The sequence below is a fragment of the Dermochelys coriacea genome, chromosome 20 (assembly GCF_009764565.3).
Source record: "Dermochelys coriacea isolate rDerCor1 chromosome 20, rDerCor1.pri.v4, whole genome shotgun sequence".
In the NCBI taxonomy this organism is placed as follows: domain Eukaryota; kingdom Metazoa; phylum Chordata; order Testudines; family Dermochelyidae; genus Dermochelys; species Dermochelys coriacea.
In genome coordinates, this window is record NC_050087.2 from 4,004,528 (window position 1) to 4,020,767 (window position 16,240).

Genomic DNA, 16,240 nt, shown 5'->3' on the forward strand with positions numbered 1-16,240 from the left:
CATGGGCAGAGGCAAAACTGAAGAAATGGGGGTTAAAGAATTTCTTGGCAGGTCCTAGGAGAAATCCACCTGGGCACTAGGGAATGAAGTGCCAGCCACAGAGCCGGTTGGTATGGCTCACACACAGATTCGTCCACCCAGATTGCTTGGTAGTAAGCATTAAAGCACAACATCTAGTTCATATGATACATCTTTATTTTTTTAAAAAAGTCCCAGGCGGAGAGGCTACAGGCAGAAGACTTGCTAGAACTGGACTTTCTGCTGTTTGCAAACGAGCATCACCAGCCCAAAGCATTCCTCTGGAGAGGAGACGCTGGCAGGTGTTGTCCTGCCAACAGCACTAAAGGTTTGAGATAATGGCTGAAGTTGGGAAGCTGTAGCGAGTGATACGTAGTATTTTGTTTTCCAGCTTCCTGCGCTTGGCCAGATGCCTGGCTGTGCAGCGGATCCCTGACAGCCACAAAGGAAATGACCATAAATGTGTATAAAAAGCTAAAATATCAGCTAATCGAGTACACTTGCAAGAGTAAAAACCACCCCCACCCCATCCCTTACTGCTTCGGTCCCAGGTGTGGTATAGCCCTGGTAAGCCAGAGCCCACCCCTAGGACATGGAACTCTGGCCGCTCTCTGCCTGTTGACTGGGTGCTCCGTTCTCTTCATTAGAAGAGCCCTTTTTCTTTCTTCAAGTTGATCTGCTTCCAGGTGGGAAGAGCAGCAAATTCCTCCCTCCTGATTCCAAACACTGCCACAAAGTCACTTTCAGAGAGGTAATTCTGGCAGAGAAAAGGCCGGGCAGATTAACAGGGGGGGACAGTGGGTGCAGTGGCCTCAGGAAGGTCATTTTGGAACCTAAGGGGGCACAACTAGGTAGGAAGGGAGGCCAGGCTGCTTTTCTGTAGAGCCGAAGGGGCGCTGGGCCGGGACTCTGCCTCCAGCAGTGGAAAGCTGAGTGGCTCTGTGGAAAGGCCTGGGCTGCCCACAAAAGCTCCCCCTGGTTACAGTACGCAGGAAAGCTGGGGATGCACACTAGACACTTACTAAGAAGAGACAAATTCATTGACTCAATGGAAGCCCACTGCCAGGAGGTAGCAAGAGCCTGTGCAGGGGGTAGAACAGCAGAACTTCCTCCCAGGCCTTTCTAATAAACCCTCAGCTCTTCCTCCAGCATGCTGCCGGAAGGAGGAAAGCTTTTCAAAAACCTTCCACATTAGTGAGCCAGGGCTGGATTCCCAAAGGGGTTTAGGTGCTTGTTGAAATCAGTGGGAGTTGGGGGGCTAAATCCCTGCAGGATCTGAGCCCAAGCACCTGGTCCCCAAAGCTCACCTCTTTCTTGGCAGGGTCTACATCTCCTGGCAGTTCCTCCTGGTTGGTTAGCACTTCTAGAGGGTAGAACTGAGTCATGCCACCACTCTGGGCCCCAGAGCTGGGGGAGAGAGCTGTCCTGTTCAGATCCTACGCAGTGCGGGTGGAAGGAGAAACACCCCAGAGCATGTCAAGTTGGCTAGCGCAGGCGAGACATGCCCCTCTCTGCTGAGCCTTTGCTCCTAAGTCAGTTAGGGGGCTGCATGAAGGAGTCCCAGGTACTGTTCATAAAAGTTGTGTCCAGCTGTTATTGCTGGGATCCCTTTCATTGCATTCAGTCTCCCTGCAGGTTCCCTTACAGTTTCATGTAGCTACAAGATCCCACATCACCTGTGCCCAGAAATGGGTTAGTTTTGCTATGCACTGTTAAACAGCTGTTGTGTTCTACCCCAGGGGTGGCTGCATTTCTCTGGCAGGGGAAAGCATGCCTACATGTGCCATTTGCAGTATGTTTTGGGCTCTCTCTAGCTGGAAGGTGCTAGGTAAACTTAGTAGGGTGTTGCTTCAGTGCTCCATCTGAACACAGCAGTTTGTCTAGGTGCTTAGGTGGCTGATTTGTAGAAGCTGTGAGGAGATTAATGGGCACAGCAGGTGCTCAGCACTTTAGCCGGGCAGGTGGCCTAGCTATAAGTTGTAAGTATGGGCCCAGTGGGGCAATGAGAGCCCAGATAGGGGAGTAACAGTGTGCAGATTCTCAAGTGTTTGCCTCCCCAGAGGGCTAGACACCTGCTAACCTGGAGGCAAGAGGTGACATGTCCTACCCCACGCTCTGCAGCAGGGGAAGATGTGTGGTCAGTTTGCTTTCTGGAAGTCATCCCTGTCTTTGGCTACCTGAGCCGAATCCCACCCAGTTCCGGTTGCCTTCCTACACCACAAAACATAACTCACAGCTGTGATCCGGACAATGGCACAAGCATCTCCCAGCTCCTCCTTCAGCTGCTCGTAAGTCTTCCCTTCCTGGAAGGACACAAAGCTGAAAACCCCACAGCTCGCCCATTAGCCACTGTTATAACAACAGGGTGAGTGGAATCTTGCCCTGTTCACGGGGAGGTGCTCAAGTGGGTGCTGGACTGCCCAGTTCTTACCATACCAGAGCCTGGAACACCTGCAGTCAGCATGAGGATGCAACTAGAGGAGAGAGTGGCTTGAGTGAATCCCTTGTCATCAAGACTCCAAAGCCAGAAGGGACCATTGTGATCATCTAGTCTGACTTGTGACAGGCCAGAGAACTGCCCCAAAATAATTCCTAGAGCCGGTCATTCAAAAAAAACATCCAAGCTTGATTTAAAAACTGTCAGTGAAGGAGAATCCACCATGACCCTGGGGAAATGGTTCCAGTGGTTAATTACTCTCAGCATTAAAAGCTTACACCTTATTTCCTGTCTGAACATGGCTAGCTTCAGCTTCCAGCCAGTGGATCAAGTTCTACCTTTCTCTGCTAGAGAGAAGAGCCTATTGTTAAATATTCATTCCTCATGTCGGTACTTATAGATGGTGATAAATAGACTCAAAGAGCTCAATCACTATAAGGCAGGACTTAACATCCTTCTTGAATTGTGGGCACCAGAACAGGACATGGGATTCCAACCATTGGTCACACTAGTGCCCAATATGGAGGTAAAATAACCTCTCTCCTCCAACTCGAGATTTACCTGGTTATACAGCCCAGGATCGCTTTATATCTTTTGGCCACAGCACCACACTGGGAACTCATGTTCAGCTGATTGTCCATCATGCTACCCAGGAGAGAGTCCCCCACACCATAGGGATGGCCTACTTTCTTTGTTCCTAGATATTTACGTTTAGCCGTATTAAAACCCATGTTGTTTGCTCGCACTCAATTGACCAAGTGCTCCAGGCCGCTGGAAATCAGTGACCTGTCTTCTCTGGCCCAGCCTTACTCCTTGGGCTGCCTCAACTTTCTCCTCCCGTCTTTACATTCTCCATTGTTCCCATGCAAGTGAGAGGCAAGATGAAACTGAAGACTTGAGGGTGGAGATCAGCCCAAAGGCAGCTAGGCCCCCAACCTCCTGGGAAAGGCAGTGGATATTGGGCAGCTGACTCCCCTGTGTGCCTTCAACAATCTCCCCTGTTCGCTCCTCATCTGCAATCAAGATTTACCAGGAAAGCCCTCACTGGTCCCTGCTAATTTAAGGATCAGTTGCATTTCCCCCATCTGCTCGATGCCAGGCCCTGAGAGGCAGATGCCTCTGGACTGTGCACTCTAATCCAGAGTGGCAGATGAGCTTGATAAACCCTGCCCCATCTCCCGGCTGGATTCTCCCACCCACCTGCTGTGCCCAGGCTTCCACCTTGTTTATACTCACGCTCCATTTGTGTGGGTCCCAGGCTACAAACCACCCAGTGAAGTTGGGTGGCTCAAAGCCCTGCTTGACCACCAAGATGGGCGTGTCAGTGTCCCTCCCGCTGGGGTGGGTGCAGAGATATTCCTGAGCAGTGGCCAGGGCTGCTTCTTTCTCCATCGAGTTGGCATCCTTCCCAAGCCACAAGAAGACCTGCAAGGGGAAATGCAAATTGGCCAGGCACGGGAATGGGACTGGAGCTGGAGCTTAAGGCCAGAAGGGATGGTTGTAATAACCTGGTCGACCTGCATAACAGAAGCCAAAGAACCTCAGCCGGGATTTGTGCATCCAGCCCAGAGCCTGGGATTGAGTTAGTGCTCATGGATTTCTTAGATCCAGGCCAGCAGAGGGACAGAAAAAAAAGAGCTCACCCCAGCACTCAAGAATGGGTAAATTGGGTACTCATGAAACTGATCAGCCAGGGTAGCAGAGGCTAGCGCCTGGGGTAGCACAAACAGATGCTGTGTGTGTGTGTGTGTGTGTGTGTGGCCCCTTGAGCCTGACCCACATCCCCTCGAGTCTGACCCATGGCCCCCTGCTAGTCCAGTCCTGGGTCGTCCCCCCCCATATGCCCCTCAATCCTGACCTGCAGCCCCCCTGCTAGTCCAGCTCCAAGTTCCCCAAACAGCCAGTTCTACCAGGACCCCCTGACCTGTAGCCACCCCTCCGCTATCCCCCTTCTGGGCATCTCTCACACTGGGACTGCTGGTGTGTCTTAAATTAAAAAGCCCTCTGGAAAACCCAAGTCCTAGGGATTTTGCTGGCTGATGGCAGATCCTGTTTGGGGCTGGGCAAGTGGGGAATCCGGTGGTTTTGCTCTCCCGGCGCACCTGGTCCCATGTGTCAAGCAGCATCACGTCGCTTTCGCTCAGGTCTTCCTGGCCGAAGTCGGTCACTTCCGTCACCACGCAGCGTCCCGTCTTGTTGGAGCATTCGAAGAGCCGGGGCGGGTGATCTGGGACTTCCTGCTGGAGCCTGCAACACACAGCTCCTTCAGCAACACTCCCTGGCTGAGACAGTCAGTGCAACCCACTCTGTGCCCTGGTACCTTTTGTCGCTGGCATAAGGGGCTTTGCCTCCCAGCACTTCCCAGAACGCTGCTGGCTCCTGCCCTTCGGCCACCGTTTCCTGTGTTCCCTCACAGATGGTTGCAGCCAGCTGCTTTGCCATTTCCCGCTCGTCCCCGCTGGAGCCCTGGCGGGCAAGGAGACAAGCTGGCATTCGCTGTCCGCAGCGCACAGTGAGAGGAGGAATGCTCACGGGGGGTTCACTTCCCGCTGGCTGCCCGGCCGGTGCCAGGCCGCCCCTTACCTTGCCGTACCACAGGTAGTGCTCAGCCTGGGTCTGGAGCAGGAAGACGTCGTTGGAGTTGAGCGATGAGGTAAACGCCGGGACTTCCACGGCTTTGGTGTTGGACTGGGCGGTTCCGTGGATCTGGAAGAGCCTCACGGGTGGTTTCGGTTCGTTGCTGCTTTTCCTGGATGTCCCACCCTAGAGAGAACGGCGGGGGACTGAGCCCTGGTGCCTGAGAAGGAGCCCTAAGAGAGAGAGCGGGGCCTAGGGGTTCCAGCTGGGTTAGGACCAGCACGGGTAGGGTCTGTGCTAGGGAAGAAGAGAGCTAACGGGGGAACCTCATGCTGCAGAGGGTTTGGAGGGAGGACACAACAGCTGGGAATGGTGCTGGCTGAACCGACGGCAGGAAGGAGGGATGGGAAACACTCATCAGTAAAATGATCCAGCTCCTGCGCAGGAGAGTTATTGCTCCAGGGCCACTCCGCTTCTACCTCACTCCAGCAACAAGGGGGGAGAGTCTATGCCCTGTAATTGAGGCAGTGTAGAACAGACATCTGGGTCCTGTTCCCAGGTCTGCCACTGATCTACTGCGTGACCTTGGGCAAGTCCCTTCCCCTGCGCCGTGTCTCAGTTTCCCCTCCCACCTCTTGTCCGTTTTAGATAGTGCTTTTCAGGGTAAGGGCTGCCTCCAGCTCTGTGTTTGTGCAGCCCCTGGCGCAAAGGGGCCCTGACCTTGGCCTCTAATTGAAACACTAACTGCCTTGGTGACTGGAAAATCCAGCGTCTCCTGCCCCCAGCCTCCACTTCCCCCTGCTCCCGCTGGCGCCACCATACCTCGAAGATGACCAGCTTCCCTTTGAAGATGGCCAAGAAGTGACGCGGCTCCTTGCCCATGCTCACGCGCACCTGCACCGGCTCCCCGTTGAACTGTCGGTCCACTTCCACCGCCTGGTATGCGGAGGCAGCCAGTTCGTCCTGTGTGGCGTGGCGACCCTGGGCACGCAGAGAGGAACCAGCTCGGAACAGCAGCCCGGAGGAGTCTCCGTGCCTGCGGCCGAGGCAATGAAGCAGAGACGGGGCGTAGGGTTCTGCCTACCTGCCAGATGTACAGGATGTAGCGGGGCCGGTGGTTCACACCGTAGGTGTAAAGCACCAGGTAGCAGTCTCCACCGAAGAAGAAGCCGTGCCACTGGTATTCCACCGGCTCCAGCTCCAGATTCTCGATCCTCCAGACCTAGAATGAGCGCAGCCGTGCCGGGAGTGATATTAGCGCAAGTCATAGTGCTGGGCCGTTCAGGCAGCTGGTCAGTCCATGCTGACCCCATGACGAGGGCAGTCTTTGTAACAGGGCCGTTAAGAGCCCGTTTCCCCCCATAAACTCAAACTGTTGCCCCATAGCATCGGGAGCTTTGTCAGGGAGCGTCAGTCCAATGGGGAGGCCACCTCCCCCCCATTCCCTGCAGAAAACTTGGAAAGGGAGGGGGCCGTGGGAAATTGGCCAGATGCAGGACCCCCTTTGGGGCAGGAGCATGCATAAGGGGGGAGCAAGCAGGGGCATTGGCCCCCCCCATCAGTGGGGGTACAGAACTCCTCTGGGGTCAGGGCATGGAAAGCAAGCTCCTCCAGCCCAGCTAGGGCGGGACGTGACAGCTCCTGGGGCTGCAGCAGGGAGAACAAGATCCTCCGGCACAGGGGAGAGCCAGGTCCTCTAGCCGCAGGGGGGCACACAAAGTGCCCCTCCAAAAGCGGCCAAACTTTTATTCCTGTGCATGCCCCTGCATTGGGGTCATTCAGAAGGTCATTGATCAGCACCAGGGGCCCGAACAGGGCTGGACAGCTCAGCCCAGAGTTGCCGCGAGCCACTCAGGCGTCTTCTGTGTGCAGCCAGTCCCGACGACTAAGGATTCCCAAGCTGCTCGCAGGTGCTGAACTCGCCTGCAGCTTGCCAGCTTGGGCATTGCAACAGCCGTGAGGGCACCAGGCTGCCCCCCAGCAAGCAGAAAGGCCCAGATCCCCCTGGTCTCAGCAGGGCAGGGGGGTTCTGCCAGCAGCCATGTGGGCTGCAGAGACACCTGCACTGCCAGGGAAAGGGCAGAAGGGTCACCCAACAGAGCATTCGGCTTTAGTGCCCAGAGGCCGGCTAACGGCTCCTACCTCCACTTTCCCTTCCCCGTTATCCACCATCCGCTCCTGGGCGGCCAGCTCGGGCCGGGCGTGCAGCAGCGTGGCATCAAACTTCTCCTGGCTAACTTTGGCTGCCAAAAAAAAAAAAAAAAAAGGAGCATCGGGGTTTGGTCAACAGCCTAGCTGGAGGGAAGGAGGGAGGGAGGGAGCCAGCAGATGCGGGCGTCTGGGCTGCAGCAGTCAATGTGTATCCTATATCCCACAGCATCTACCCCCATATGCTGTATCCCTGCACCCTGGGGAAGACCTCGGCATGGGGCTAGCTTAGGAAACAAGAAGACCAGCTGTGTGCCCCACATCTCCCTGCAGACAGATTGGCGGCCACACCCTGTGAGCTCCAGGAGAGAGGAGGCTCTTCCTTACCCGTTTTGCCAGCATTGTAGGCTTTGCCCAAACCCACCGTCTGGTCCCGGACGGTCCATGTCTGGAACAGCTGCTTGAACATGGCGGATTCGGCGCCGTCGTTCACCGTCTCCACGTTGGTGCCACAGGGGTAGCCCTTCATGTTGATGAACTCCTGCCAGGCCAGGGGCGGAAACGGCAAGGAGCCCGGTCAGGGGTGCGACCCGGATGCCCCGCAAGAGGCCCCCACCCTCTGGCAGCATGGAGTCAGGAATCCTGCTTTCACTCCAGGCCCCCAACTTGGCCCTGGTCCACATTGGCTCCTCCCCCACCCTGAACGTTAGCACTGTTAGCAAGACCCCATTGCCCCCCACCTCCTACCAGAGCTTTGGCCATGGCCGTTTGCCTCTCTGCCTTGGTAGCCCCCTTCCCCTTCCAGACGTAGATCTTGGTCCCGGCATGATCCAGGATGTAGCAGTCCTGGGGAGGAAAAGGTTAAACCACTTCCTGGGGCTGCTGATTGGCCCCATGCCATGCTCCCCTGCCTTGCCCTGTAAGGCGCGAAGGGGGAGGTTGGGGCTTAAAATGGGGCAAAAGGGATCCAATCAGGGTGCCATAGAAAGGGGGGGGGGATTTTGCAATGCACCACGTGCTGGTTCGGGAGCTTCCCTGACCACCCCCCAGCGCTCAGACCTGCCCTGGGAGTTGCCAGACTGGATCAGCCTTGACGTCCGGCCAGCCCCGTCTCCTGTCCCTGACAGCGGCCAGCACCAGAGGAAGGCGCAAGAAGCCAGCAGCTGCAGGATAATCCGTCCCCTCCGGTCTCAGAGTTAGAGCCATCCTGCGAAGAGGACTCTAGATGGCTGGCTCCAGCGCCTTGGGGGAGCCAGGGCAGAGCCGGGCTGGTGGAGGTGGGGCTCTGGGTGAAGTGTAGCAGCAGGAGCAAAGCCACAGATGTGGATTTTAAATGGCACCTGGTGAAAGCCCTGATGATGCACCAGCAGCCCCAGCCTTTCACTCACGTCATGGCTCAACAGCTCCTGCATCAGCGGCCTCGTGGCCTCTTCCAGCACCTGCATTTTCCCTCCGGAGTCTGAGACGCTAGAGAAAGGAGAGGGGTGGATTTATTCCCAGGGGCGCTGGGGATGTGGGGAGATTCAGGGCCCAGGAGGGGAGCAGACTCCAGGGCAAGCCAATGGGAATGTTCCCTGGTCTCTGGGACAGTTTCCACCCGCTCCCCTTTCTACCGGTCTCTTGGGCACGGGGCTGTCAGGGCCCATCCCAGCGATGCTGCAGCAAATCCAGGAGCCACCAGGCACAAGGAGACCGGCTTTGTTTGGGATTCGCCAGCCGTGCTGGGAGCAGGGGTGCCATCCCTGGAGGAAGATCCCCGAGGAACAAATGGACCTGGTTCCCCGTTCCCCGTTCCCCTGTTCCCCGAGGAACAGCCAGCTCCATTGCACTTGAATCAGTCTAAGCCTGCACGGGAGATGCGGATTAGCGAGGAATGGGGAGTGAGGCCTGGCAAACGCCAGCGAGATGGGGAAGCCTGTGTGTGATGTGCCCCCCTCCCCCACGCCACTACTCGCTGCTTTGCACTGCACCCCGCTTACCGATAGAGCAGGACGGTGGCCTTCTGCTGCTGGTTCACCACCTCGTCCGGGGTGCTGGGTTTGATCTTCTGCGGCCTGTCCCCGAGCACGCTCTGCAGCACCGTTGTCAGCTCCAGGCTGGCTCCCTCCTGGTCACCGTCCACCACCGTGATTTCTGCCCGCCCCCCACGCTCCCGGTCGCGGATGTCTTTGGCCAGGAGCATGGCCTAGACGAGACCCCCAAAGAAAACGACTGTCGGCTCCCTGCAGGGCACTGGGCAAAGGCACCAGGCACCCCCCATTCCTCCTCCCCACCCAAGAACCTGTGCTGTCTGAAAAGGCAGGACGGACAGATACGGAGGGGACAGGTGAAGGGCATATCACAGGCTGATGACAAACACAGCCTGGCACCCCGCACGCTCACCTGGTCTGGAGAGAGGAACCAGCGCTCGCCAAATGCCCTTCCTGGGTATCATACAGAGCACACCCATCTCTAGGGCGCTGGTTCCAAGCCAGCCCAGTAGGGCCAGGGAGTGGGGTACAGGGCCTTTCCCTTTTAGGGCGCTGGTTCCGGTCCAGATCCAGGGGGAGGGGAATGCTCCAAACTTCTCTTCCCTACAGCGGCAGGAGTAATGGGAATGGCAGGCAGGGTGGGGCAGATCCGGCAGGTTCCTACCTTCAGCCGCTCCCTGGTGTTGCTCTCAGGGCCGTTCCACTGAATAATGACCTTCCCCAGGTCCAGCAGGAACACGTCCCCCAGGTTAAAACTGTCCCAGCTCATCTCCACCTGCGCCCGGGGGCAGGAGAACGGAGAAGAGGCCGTGAGGAGGCTGTCACGGTAGCGGGGGCAGGAAGCCACGCTGGTGCCAGGGGACGTGGGAGGACCGAGTGGCAGTGGCCGTAGTGGCACTGGAGTGGGAAGGGCAGCCACGGGCAGAGGGGCAGCCGCCATGCTGGGGAAATCGGGAGGACGGAGGCAGGGACTGCGCCAGCACCAGGGTGGGAAGGCGCCAGCGCACCAGGGGCATGGGGCAGGCAGAGTTTTGGCTGTGCCAGGAAGGCAGTAGCTGCACTGGCCCCAGGGAACTGGGCTGGGGGCGCAGGGAGGCTGCCTTGGCAGGGGGCATGCGGGGGCCCAGACCAGGGGCGGGAGTGCCGGAGCCCAGGCTCACCTCAGTGGCTGTGACGTTCCGTCTCCCTTTGACGTGCAGCAGGCGCCGGACGTTGTAGACGTTGGTCTCCACGTGCGTCATTCCCGAGGCCACCCCGCCCTTCTTGTAGCTGGGGGAGAGGGCGGGGGAAGGGTGAGGGCTCAGAGCAGGGAAGGGGGGCCCAGGCCAACCCGGGAGGAAGGGGAGACATGCACGGGGGGCGCCAGGACCCTCCTCACCCTGGCAAACATGGCCCCGTCACACCCCAGCCCCAGACGGTGCTGCAGGCACAGCTCCTTGCAATGCTTGCAGGCTGACGTCCCCGCGTGGGGGCTGGCTGGGGTGGGCAACCGGAGCCCCATGGAGGGACAGGGATCTCACTCCAAGCAGGAGGGTTGGTGGGTCAGACCCACCGGGACCAGGGCCCCTCAGCCTCCTACTCACATGATGCCCTGCTTGAAGTAGCCTTTGAAGAGGTCCGACTCATGGCACTGCACCTCCCGGTGCTGCACGGGGCCCCCACCCAGGTAGTCGTCCAGCTGGGTGGTGTAGATGGCGGCGCAGCCCTGCTCGTCCCACGAGGAGCCCTTCCCCACCCAGTAATGGATGTCGTGGGCCAGGACGCTGCCCGAGCGCCGGATCTGCAGCAGGGACAGAGCCCGAGGAGTGATCCAGTCTCTGCCCCGCTGATCCTGCATCGGGACTGCTGGGGGCTAGGTACTCCCGGATCCCAGCCGGCAAATGCCGCCCCGCTCCACTGCATGGGGGAGGGAGGGAATTTCTTCCTGACATCCTGCCCCTCTACAACTGAGGATGAGTTTGTCAATGCCTGCCTGGAAGCCGAAACAGAGGAGCCCTCCTTGCTGTATCCTCACTCACGCCACTAATTTTAACTGGAATGATTGCCTCCAAATCATGTGGCAGGGAGTCCCACAGGCTAACAGGACGTCGTGCGGAGCATTTCCTTTTGTCAGGCTTAAACCTACTGCTGTTGCTTTCGCCTTTCATTAGTTCTATCTCCCCCTCCCCCCCACTTCTCTGCTGCTCTTCCAAGGCAGATGGGGGGGCGGAGGGAGGAAATGGAAGAGATCAGCTTTGCAAAGCAGCCTCCCCGAGCTGCTTGTCTGTCCCACACCCGCCGGGATTAAAGCAAAGCGAGGGGCCCAGGGGGTGAGTACCGGATGCTTCATTCCCAGCACCATGCATCACCCTTTGGAGCCGATTCTACCACCAGCACCTGGAGCGAGTCCCAGCAGGTCGGTGGCTTGGGGGGTTAATGAGCCTACCCCACCAGCAGGGGTTGCTGTAGCCCTGGGGGCACTCACCGAGAGGAGGATGTAGCAGTCGCCCTCATAGAAACTGCCATGGGATTTCGGAGGCACCTGCACCAGGTCCATTTTCTGGGGGGAGGCAGAAGTGCATTGAGACCAGCGCAGCCTCCCCCTTGTCCTGGCATCAGCCATGGGGCACACAACAGTCCCCCCCCGCCAGAGCGTCCGTCACCTCCCCCCCAGCCCCCGAGCAGCTCAGCCAAAATGGTGCATTGAGTGTGATCTGGCTCAAGGGGAAAAGCACCGCACCCAGCCAAACTCTCCCCAGCGGGCTGGCCAGAGCCCACGGGCTGCCCAGGGCCCCCAGACAGGGCATGGCTGGCAAAAGGAAGAACCAGAAGGGAGGGAGCCAGCTGGGCCATTGGGGATCTGGACAGAAGCCTAGGGAGTTGGGGGTGAGCTTTGGCCTGCTGATGGGCAACCATGCAGCCACCTCTGGGGGAAGGAATGACAGCTGTTTATGGAAGTACTGCACATCCACCACTGGACTGTATCCACCCCTGGGGAAGGGCGTAGCAGCTGTTTATGGGAGTACCCCACATGGATCACCAGATGCGGCCACCCCTGGGGTGGCACAGGGCAGCTGTGCCAACAGCCAGCAATGCTACACCATCATTTCGGACAGGAAGTGAAGAGGCCAGACTGGAGACTTTAGGGATGCACAGCGTGAAGAGCTAGAGTTGGAATTAGGCCAGGGCACCGCACCCCAGCCCAGCCCTCATGAAAGGGCCACGGGAAAAGATGAGTGGCCCAATGGAAGCACTCGCCAGCCAACTGCCCATACCCCTTCTGCACCCTGGAGGTCTCCCAGCCAAGTCCTAGTTACCAGGCCAGACCCTACTTAGCTTGCGAGCTCCAAGGGATCCCAGCCCAGGGCGGGAGACGCGCCCCACTTACCTCAACCCTCCAGACAATGATGCCGGGCATGTTGTTAACCGCCTTGAAAATGCCGCTCAGAGCCATCGCGCCCGGCGCTGGGGACTCGCCGGGGAGCTGCCAGGCAAGAGGAGACAGTCAGCCCTGAGCCAAGGCCAGCCCAGAGGAGCAGCCCACCCCCGACACTCCTGCCCGAGGACAGCCGCACACATCCCAGCTGAGCGAGGCAGAGGTTTATAAAGCTTCTGTAAAAGCTTTGCCCAGCTTTAGGAAGGGAGGGAATTAAAGGAGTGAAGTGAGGGGATGTGGGGTAGGGGATCCCCCAAATCGCACAAGATGGAACCCAAGCTGCTAAGCAGGGGGCACTCTCTGGATGAGACACCCTCCCCCTGGCCCCTCCCTGCCCCCCCACGCCCCCAGGGCCAGGAGAGGTGGAAGTTCCTCATGACTGGCGCGTGCAGGGTGAATCAGCCGCCAACACCCAGGGAGAAGCTCCCCCGCCCCATGTGTCTCGCAGCACTGGGGATCTGCCCCACCCCCAGCCAGTGATGTTAAAGGCTGGTGCCTGGGATTTGGGGCTTTCCCTTGGAGCCACAGCTCACCAGCTCCTCAGGATAATTCCCCGAGTCATGCCAGCCAGGGTTTGGAAGACTCCATGGCCCCTTTAAGGAGGAATTCTCCTTCCCAGGCCTGGCCTGCCCCCCCAGCAGATGGAAGCTGTTAGGGCATGTGGGCCCCACCCAGCTGGTTCTTGTGCCACCCCAAACGGAGTCAGGCCAAGGTGCACATTCACACTGCACAGCAGCCTCGTCCCCCGCTCCCTGCACCAGCGGCCATGGCGCCCAGCAGAGATCAGGGTTTTCTAAGCTCTGGATCCATTCTCCATGCCCTAGATCCTGGGGCAGCCCCATTGCCCTGGCTGGGCTGGGCACCTCTAGCTTCATCGGGGTCAGTGGCGTCACCGCCGCAGCCAGGGCTCAGACCCAAGGGCACCCTGTGGATACTTACGAACACCGCAGGAATCTCTCCTGCCCACTGGGTGCTCCCTGCCTGCCCGGCCTGGGGTGGGTCCAGCTACTCAGCACACTGGCCTGGGCACAGCCGGTGCGTGGACCCTGCTCTAGCCACGCTGCCCGTTGCACTGCAGGGAGGGCCACGCCCTGACTGCAGGCTCTGGAGGAGAATGGGTTAGAGGGGCCGGGCTCATGGCCGCCCAAACTGTAACTGCTCTCCCCCAGTTTTCAGTCATTGAAGCCAGATGGTGTAACCTGACCCAGGGAGCCGGCCCAGCCACAGCCCTAGGAGAGAGTTGGCTGGGTGAGACACCATCAGCTGGATTTGATTAGCCAGGAATGTGCTGGTTTTAGGCCCGGCTGAGTTTGCAGATGCCGTTCACACAGGCACGGCCAGCCCTTTCCTACCATTGCACTTAGCTGCAGGGTAGGAGTCTGCTCATGCCGAGCCCCTGGGGGGGGAAACACCAGGGCCAGACTTCCCCTCCCTATGTGGCACCGGATAACCCAGTACTGAGAAACCTGGCATGGCATTCCCCGATCCAACACTTGGTTGGCACCAGTTCCACCTGTCTGAGGAGCAAGTGATGGACGGGTTCCTGCCTCCACTGGGATCTCTTCCCACCACCCCATTTAGATTTACCTTGATTCACTAATTTTCACTCCTCTTTCCCTCCCTGAGTCACCACCGAAGGGCACTTGCCAGTTCTCTTATTAAACAGCCATGTGGTGGCATTATGCACCAGGAGCCCAACAGGAATGAGGGGGCTTCAAGTTTCATTCTCTGAGCGTCACAGATCTGGGACCATCTCAGCCAGGCCCTCTCCCTCACCCAGCCCAAGGCAGGACTGATCCCTAAGGCCGCTCATCTAGGTCTTTGGCCATCCCAAAGTCAGGCTGGAACTCACCTGAATTCACTGCTGTCCTCTGCAAATGGCTGTTGAGGAGACCCCGGAACAGCTGCTGGCATCAGCCCCAGTCACCCGGCGTGCCCCGACCCAGGTGTTATATTTGCCTGAGTTTGCATCTCAGCCACCTTTGGGCGACCCTGGCCAATGAGCACTGGCCTGGGCGCATGCTTGACATAGGCAAAGCAGAGGGAAAGCAGCTATTTGTTCCTGTTCAAAGCACTGAAGGGCAGGGGGAGGGGAGGGGCGGGGGAGGACACAGGGACGCTAAGGTCAGCCCCGCCTGGCTCTCCTCCTTCCATGCCCTCTTCCCATTGATTTTTCTAAAGTGCTCGGGCTGATTAATAATTCAAAGAGGAGGGGGAAAATTAACCACATGCGAGCGACACACGGAATCGAGGCAGAAGGAGATGGGGGGGGGGGGGAGTGTGAGGAGGGGAAGGAGCCAAGCCCTGAAGTGGGCAGCTCGAGTGGGCAGTAGTGATGGCTGGAGGAGTGGGGGGGACTGACAGGAGAGGTGGAATAGCAGCAGCAAGACAAGCAACTAATAAAGGGGACAGGCCCAGAAAAGGGGGTCCCAGGGTGTCTCCATCCTCCCCTCGCTGGAGGGCTTGGACACTCCCCACAACCCTTCCTGCCCCCCTTTAAAGGGGCAGCCGGAGCATAGGGCCCATCCCAGTGCCAAACATCTGGGCTCTCGCTGGTGATAAGTCAAGCATCTTCTGAGCAGACCAGGCCTGCAGCTGTAGGTTATTGAGTGTCCTGGGCCGTGCGTGGCCATCCCCAGAGCTGGAGCAGCTCCTGCTGCCCCAATGCCAGGAGGTTAACGGCCTTGGCCCCAAGCCGTGGGGCTACTTCCCTGCTCTGCTCCCTGCAGAGCTGGCCCCTTGCTGCAAGGGGGGGCGGGGGAGGAGGCACATGACCATGAACCAGGAGCTAATGCACCAGCAGAGCAACCTTCGGGAAATTAGCAACACTCGGGGCGAGCTCCCAGGCTCATGCTGCGGATCACATTAACCTAGCGGCCGCTGGGGCAGGGACGACTCTGGGAAAGCAGAAGCTGCTGACCCAGCAAAGGGACGGAGCATCCCCGCCTGCCCCCCACCGCACTCGCTGGCTCTGGGGCACAGATCCAGCATCATCCTTCCCCCACCTGGCTTCGGCAGCCATGATCCCATGGAGCGGGGAGGGATGCTCGGCCCAGGGCCTGGAATGGGGCAGCCCCTGCCACAGGCCATGGGGATTCAGCAGGAGCTTCTAGGCCTTTCCCAGCTCCCGCCACTCCCCCCCGCCCAGCCATGGGGCCTCATTAGCAAACCCCATCCAGGGCCAGAGGCTTGGCCCACCGCCAGCCCAAAGCTGCACCTTTGCGTCCTAGGCACCTGCTCTCTATCCGTCTCTTGCTCCACGCCAACTCCCCACTTTCAGGGCTTCTGCCGGCATTCTGGTCAACACAGGGAGCATTGCCTAGAGGGTAGACCCCCCTCCCAGTGGCTCAGGAGCCCTAGGTTCTAATCCTGGCTCTGCTGTTGACCTTTGGCAAGTCACGTCCCCGTTCTGTGCCTCAGTTTCCCCTCACCTGCCTCGTATTTAGATGGAAGGGCCCAACTCCTTGAAGTCTATGGAAGCTAGGAGCCTAAATACCTTTGAGGGTCTGGGCCTAAGCTCTTCTTGGTGGGGTCTGTCTGTCTATGCAGCACTCAGCTCACCGGGCCTTCAGTCTTGGTTTGAGCCTGTAGGGGGGGCAGGGGCAGACAATTAGTACAAAAAAGCAAGGCCCTTATCCACTGCAGCAGGCAGCCCCTGGCCAGCACGGAGCAGAG

General features: G+C 58.6%; 1 protein-coding gene across 7 annotated transcripts; it reads right to left on the reverse strand.

Annotated features, from left to right (window-relative positions):
- Window positions 1-177: 177 nt before the first annotated feature.
- AVIL (advillin) lies at window positions 178-16,195 on the reverse strand. 7 transcript variants are annotated; one of them, XM_038378185.2, is made up of 21 exons: window positions 16,062-16,191; window positions 14,418-14,587; window positions 12,518-12,613; window positions 11,615-11,689; window positions 10,734-10,930; window positions 10,311-10,419; window positions 9,815-9,925; window positions 9,160-9,365; window positions 8,569-8,647; window positions 7,928-8,026; window positions 7,568-7,721; window positions 7,175-7,275; window positions 6,117-6,254; window positions 5,855-6,013; window positions 5,039-5,218; window positions 4,776-4,921; window positions 4,558-4,702; window positions 3,692-3,880; window positions 2,253-2,321; window positions 1,326-1,454; window positions 178-775 (listed from the first exon to the last, which is right to left on the reverse strand). In XM_038378185.2, exons 3-21 carry the CDS (start codon window positions 12,581-12,583, stop codon window positions 662-664), a joined length of 2,466 nt encoding a protein of 821 aa, XP_038234113.1. In that variant the 5' UTR covers window positions 12,584-12,613; window positions 14,418-14,587; window positions 16,062-16,191; the 3' UTR covers window positions 178-661. The 7 variants fall into 7 exon arrangements, 6 of the variants coding, with proteins under 6 accessions (XP_038234113.1, XP_043362526.1, XP_043362524.1 ...); XM_043506591.1 differs by lacking the exon at window positions 14,418-14,587 and having other exon boundaries at window positions 16,062-16,195; XM_043506589.1 differs by lacking the exons at window positions 14,418-14,587; window positions 16,062-16,191 and adding an exon at window positions 13,505-14,387.
- Between the last annotated feature and the right edge of the window lie 45 nt (window positions 16,196-16,240).

What these genes read in the sequence shown, in the direction of transcription:
- AVIL (XM_043506591.1), bottom strand. Translation starts at nt 12,583, where the DNA reads ATGGCTCTGAGCGGCATTTTCAAGGCGGTTAACAACATGCCCGGCATC. An exon ending in TACTTCAAGCAGGGCATCAT is followed by an intron (nt 10,420 to 10,733) that starts GTGAGTAGGAGG and finishes CCTCTCCCCCAG; the next exon opens with CTACAAGAAGGGCGGGGTGG. An exon ending in ACGGGGAAGGGAAAGTGGAG is followed by an intron (nt 6,255 to 7,174) that starts GTAGGAGCCGTT and finishes CGCTCATTCTAG; the next exon opens with GTCTGGAGGATCGAGAATCT.